A 6,000-nucleotide genomic window follows, 5' to 3' on the forward strand; every position below is an offset into this window, starting at 1 on the left:
AATCATAAGTCGGGGTTCACTAGTTCAAAATAAGACCCTGATATGACAGTGGGGTCTGTGATAGCCCACTAGGAATCAGAAACTCATGGAATATAGACTGGATGGTGTAGGTTGAGGAGACCCTCAGGAGTCCCTGAAAGACTAGTTTACTTCAAGCTGTTAGGTCTCCAAGGAGGTAAACTAAGCCATTGGCATCTCCCCAAGCTCACAGAAGCTTTCCTCAGCATTTGGGCAACTTAGACCATGCACTGACGCCCAGACGCTTAACCGTGATGAGGTGCACGCCATCACCCGCATCAGGAAGCTGACGCGAGAGCTGACAGCCAAACAAGCCATCAAAACAGGTGGGGTTTCAGAATTCCAGTGCTTCCCCGAATAGGGTTACAAGTTTGTTCTGAGGGCAAGAGGAGCTGATCAGAGCAGCAGGAAAACAAGTACCTGTGGACATCTAGTTCAGCAAAAACAAAGCTAAGCGGGTATTCTTGGCAGAGATCACAAAAATAAAAGAAAACTTGAGTGCTGGGGTGGGGGGGGGGGGGGGGGACAAAACAGACAGGACTAAAGCAAATGTAGATGCAATCCAAGAGGTTAGCGATTGAAAGGTTAGTGTGCTTTGACTGTAGTTGCTGCAGTGAAACCTTTCTTGGGGGATGGTGGGGCAGGCAGAATAGAATTCTCATTCTGTATTATTTAATGGATCTTTTGGTAGTTTGCAACACTAAAGAAGAATGAGGAGGTGTGAATCAGATCAGTGTCCCACTACAGGGTCCTTGACGTAGACAGGGTGATGCCTCTCACACTCTGAGAAACCTCTTCCCCTCACTCTCTGAAGAAAGTCTATATCAGTAACTTAGTTTAGCTGCAATGAAAATTAGAAAACAAGCAACTTAAAGATTCTGAAAAATTCCCTGATCATATTTCACTTCCTCATACGGACGATAAAAGAAACTGGGGGTGGGGGATGGCCCATTCTTTGCTCATTATGTAGCATGACAAGAAACAAAGTCCTTCACACACCTCTTGCCAGAGCAAAAACAGAAAGTAAAAGCAAACTCTGGACACTGCCAAAGGGGATGGCTGGGTGGCACTACCATGAACATCAGTGAAGGGCATTTGGTTGGCTTGGACAGTGAGAGGCAGGAGGTCCCCAGACAAGCGACCTCACTTCAGCGCGGGGCCATCGGCCTCGGGTGATCTTTTGGAGCTGAGAAACCAATTAGCAGGAAGGGTCGCTGCTCTGGGGGAAGGGGGGTGGATGGGGTGGGTATCGTAACAGTCAATGTTGCTTTCAGAGAAGATGGCTTCACCTGACTTCCTTTTTTGACGCGCACAGGGGGCGCAGTGAGGTCACGGAAGCATTACCCATTCTTGGGGTTGTAGGTAGAAGCCCCTCTAGACACAAGGTCACCAAGGCGACCAAAGGGTGAAGGAGGGGAGGAAAAGGGCAAGACGGTGGGGTGATGGGGAGCCTCATACTCCAGGGAAGCAACCTTTAAAGAGTATAGACGACGAGTAAGGGGAAGAGAACCCACCCAGAAAAGACCCAGTGCTCCTGCCCTACCGTGGACCTCCGGTCCCTATCACCAGAAAGGCCTTACTCTTCACTCCCCACCGCGCCCTCCTCCCGCCCCCCGAGGGCAACGGAGAGCCATCTCTGCCAGATCTCCCCTTCCGCTCGCTGGTCCGACTCCAGACCCCCGGGAAAAGCCGACTTGACCTGACGCTGGAGCGGAGCCCTGACCCCGCCGAGAAAGTCGGCAGACTTGGAAGCCTCGAGGCCGCCGCCGTCAGTAGAGCTGTGGGGCGGACGCGCCCGCGGTTACCTGCGCTGCCCGAGGGCTCCGCAAGCCCGAAGCACCGGAGCAGCAGCACTAGGAGCCCCGCCGCGCGGCTGGAGCTCGCCCGGCGCGTCCTCATCCTGAATTGGCCCACGCCGTCCGACTAGGTGCTGGGGAGCAGGCAACACCCAGCACTCCCGGTGTGCGCAGCGGTCCCGCCAGTGCCTCTGCTCTTGGCCTCACGGGGTACCCTGGCCCCGCCCCGCCGCCCTCGACCAATCAGGTCTGCGTTTCCTAGGTCCAGGGGCGGGGGCAGGGCGGGTGTGGCACCTCTAAGTTGGGGCGGGCGGCGGACTGGGAGGGAGCGCTGGGCATCTGTAGGGCGAGGGTGCGCGTGGAGGTGGGAAGTGCTCGCCAGGGAAAAAGCGCACGGTGCCGCGTAGCCCCCCGGGTTCGGAGGTCCTGACCTGGACCCCTTTATCAGCAAAGTTGGGTGACGCGGCACTTGCTGGTCTTGGCACCACCCTGAGGGTGGATTCGGTCAGTTTAGGACGTTGCCGCCTGCCCAGCGCGCCGCGGTCAGGGAACACTTCTGTGTTGTCCGAAATGGGAAAATGAGGGCCAGTGGTATAGCGGCTGCGGCCAAGCCAAAGAATTCAGTCGTCCCTGGCAACATCTTGAGTATTTTGATAGTGCCAACAAAGGTGGGGTAATGGCAGACTGCAGTTCGACCCACACTTGTTAAAGCAGGTGTTATCCAAGGTACCGTACAAATGCTTCCGAGGATGGTTTAGGCTGTCTAATCATTTAACCTTTGCAAATAAGATCTTTTCTTAATAATTAATCATCATCATCTAGCAGAAATGTGTAAGCCTGCAGCCAGTTACAGAAATTGTGAGAGCCCAAATTATCTTCTCCCTGTGGACAGCACCGTTGTCATGAAGAGGGCCTCTTATGAATTAAGCTGCCTAGATGTGGTCATATATTATTAAACTGTATTTACTGAGCACATGATCTATACTGGGGCTGGCCTCCACCCCTGCCTTCCAAAAGTGAATGCTTCCACCAGGAAAATGAGCATCTGTGTTGCCCTTTCTGATTCCAACTGCCAAGGTCCCCTGACAGCTCCCAAACCCACTCTAGCTCTGTCCTGTCAGTTCAGTAGATATGTTGAACCCTGATCATGGCAGGAATGGGGCACCTCCTGGGATAAGAAAATAAGAAAGACAACATTCCTGCCCTTTCAAATTTACCAACTACTGGAAGAGACTGAGGTGACTTCGGTAACTCAGGGCAGATGAAGTTACTGTAATGAAGGCCCAAATTGAGTGCTTCTGGAAGAGGATACTCAGCGCTTCAAGGGAGGCCTTGGAAAATAAGTAGGAATCTGACGAGACTCAGCTAGTAGGAGAGGAATAGTGACAGGAGGCAGGACAACGGAAACCAGGGTCAGAAGATGGTCCAGAGTCCAGTGTGGCTGCCCTGTAGGTGTTTGTGTGTGTTGTGTGTGTGTGTGTGTGTTGAAAGTGAATTTGGTGCAGCCTAAGTGTAAATAAAAAATGAAAAGTGAGTTGTGGCTATTTTGTGAAGGGCCTTGAATATGATATTAAAGAATTTGGACTTTATTCTCTAAGGAATGGACAATGGAAAGTTCTGAGTAAGAGAACTTCTGCTCCCCTCTGCATCTGTAGCAGCTTGTCTTCTTCCTTTCTCCCAACTGGGAGACCAGAGGAGTATGAACCCCCCAAATTGTATGCAACTGTATGAATCCACAGGCTTTCATGAGAGTCTAAAACAAGCCTATGGTACAAAAAAAACTGCGTCTAGGACAAACCAAGTCTCTCCTCAATCTGACCCTCCTATGTAACTTCTTGGTTCAGCCTGTCAGAACCTGTTTTGCCTTTTCCTGTCTCTGCCTGTATTCATTTAAATACCTCTTGCTGCAATTCTTTCTGTAGATATCTGTGAACTGATACCCCACTTAGATTATAGATCCTCAATAAATATTTCCTGTCCATGATGACAATAGAAAGCAGTGTAGCCTTCAGGTATCAACTCGAAAGTCTCTTCCTCAAAGAAATCTTCTTGTCCCTGCAATCTAGGTTAGCTTCCTCTGTGATAGGTTCTCAAGGCATCCCACACTTCTTTACAGCCCTTAATACAGTGGGATTAAATAATTGTGTGTTCTTATTTGGTTAATGTCTATCTTCCTCACACAGCTGCAGGTTCCATGAAGGCTGTATGTCTACTTTATTCACTTCTATATTTCCTGTACTTGGCACATGATTTGCTGGATGAATGAATAAATGAATATATGGTAAGTACCTTATAAATGGGGTAGGAAACAGGAGGTCTAGGTATTTAAAAGAGGGGGAAATCAGCTAGGGTGGGAGGGAGATCTTCAGGCAATGGTCTGGATCTACTCGGATGATAACATTCAATAGATGGAAGCAATGGAGAGGATTAGAGGAGGCATTAGTGTGATCAAAATAATAAACATGGGCCTGGTGGCAGCGCCCCAAACCTACCCCAGGCTTCACAGAGGGGCTGTGGCAGTCCCCAGCCTTCCACGTCACCCCCCCCCCCCCAACTGGGCAGCGACAGCAGGTGATGACAGTGACCACGTGGGAGGGCAAACAAGGCTGAGCAGGCTATTCCACAGTCAAATGCAGTTCTGAAAAGGAGAAATAGCCATCCAGCTTGTTCTCTGCCAAGGCCTGTGAATCACAGATATGCCCTGGTGGGGCAGCCACTCTTTGCCCACCTCCTAGCTAGTTTGGAGTGCCCTGTGGAGCTGGGTGAAGAGCTCCACAATGGCCAGGTCTTCACAGTTGTTCAGATTGACAATACCAGTGCACCTAACTCATTCGACCTGGGAGCTGTAGACCTGGGGCATTCATGTTCTGGCAGACCAGTATAGAGCTTGGCCATTGTTGGAGAAGCCACACGTGTCCCTGCATGCTTCCCAGCCTATATAAGCCTGTGCACTTCCTGAATAAAGCAGATGCCATCCATTTTCCTCTGAGGGTTGTCTCCTGAGTCGTGTGCTGTATGTCTGTGTTTGTGTAAGTGACTCAGTACGGCCGCTTACCCCCAGCCATCAGCTAACCGGCCACCAACAAGACAACAGGCCATAAGTGCCCTCTTGGAGCCCCAACTGAGAAGACACATCATCTTACAATTTGAGGCTTGTGCAACTGGCCTTTGCTATGGTTTTCTATGTGGTAGTGTGAGCCAGTATCTACACTACCAGCTGGATCTTTGTACTGGGGAATCACTGGCAGGCATGCTGCTTGTGACCCTGGCCATGGCAACTCTCACCCTAACCCTGGTGCTTATCTTTGAGAGACACCAGAGGAAGGCCAAGGCCAACACCAACACAGATCTAAGGCTGGCAGCTGCCAACGAAGCCCTCCTATGACAGCGGTAACAGATATGGTGAAAGGCTGCCAGAGTATGATCCAGCTCTGGTTTGTCTACTTTGACCTGGAGAATTGTCTGAAGTTTTGTCTGACCGTTTTCAAGAAATGAAGACTAGCCAAGAGTTCTAGCTGAGAAGCAGTCATGGAGATCGGGTGAACTCTGGGAGGGCGAAAGGGCCTGAGAATCTGGTAGGGGAAGCTCCTCTCCTGCCCAGCAGTCCTTATCCCAAGAAGAGGCCACTCATGCAAACTGAGCTTTGCCAGCTGGTCCTTGATGCCAAGCCAGAGGAAATGGCCCAGCATCTGTTGGCAGTGTTTGGTGGCTACTACATTCGACTCTTGGTGACCTCCCAGCCTCCCCAGGCAATAGGGACACAACACATGGATTCTGCGAATATTTCTTATCCCTGCCAGTTCATAGAAGCCCATTTTCTGGGCCTGTTGCTGGTCAGGTGACTCTAAGGACAAAATTACTCATCTTTCTCCAAAACAGAAGGTGAGAAGCAGGGGAGGGCCTAGGTGCCCCAGATGGCTGATGGTGAGCCCTAGGTGAAGAGAGTAGCATCTGGAAGCACCTCAGATGGTGTCAGTTGTGTCAGCCATGGAGTGGCCTGCTCAAGCCCAGGACCCTGCACAGAAATGTCTGGTTGACATCCCAGGCTGACAAATGGTCTTTTCAGAAGCTGATGGTTGCCGAGCTGATTTCACCTCAAGCCACCATCTGTGCTTAGATCCATGAATGTGGGTGGAAGGGGAGGTCTCTACTCCCTTTCATTGACTGGAAAGTCCAGGAGATGTGA

The 6,000-nt window shown here is 50.9% G+C and overlaps 1 protein-coding gene and 1 pseudogene across 3 annotated transcripts in view; one reads left to right on the forward strand and one right to left on the reverse strand.

Annotated features, from left to right (window-relative positions):
- Positions 1–2,024, reverse strand: part of LY75 (lymphocyte antigen 75) — a 212,563-nt gene extending 210,539 nt beyond the window's left edge. For all 3 annotated transcript variants that reach the window (XM_077153968.1, XM_077153967.1, XM_077153966.1), the window contains exon 1: positions 1,824–2,024. In XM_077153968.1, coding sequence (XP_077010083.1) covers positions 1,824–1,917 — 94 coding nt within the window. In that variant the 5' untranslated portion in view covers positions 1,918–2,024. The remainder of the gene's footprint in view (positions 1–1,823) is intronic.
- Positions 2,025–2,392: 368 nt separating this feature from the next.
- Positions 2,393–5,656, forward strand: LOC143675763 (transmembrane protein 268 pseudogene; annotated as a pseudogene).
- Positions 5,657–6,000: the final 344 nt, after the last annotated feature.

This window comes from Tamandua tetradactyla, chromosome 3 (genome assembly GCF_023851605.1).
Source record: "Tamandua tetradactyla isolate mTamTet1 chromosome 3, mTamTet1.pri, whole genome shotgun sequence".
NCBI classification, from domain to species: domain Eukaryota; kingdom Metazoa; phylum Chordata; class Mammalia; order Pilosa; family Myrmecophagidae; genus Tamandua; species Tamandua tetradactyla.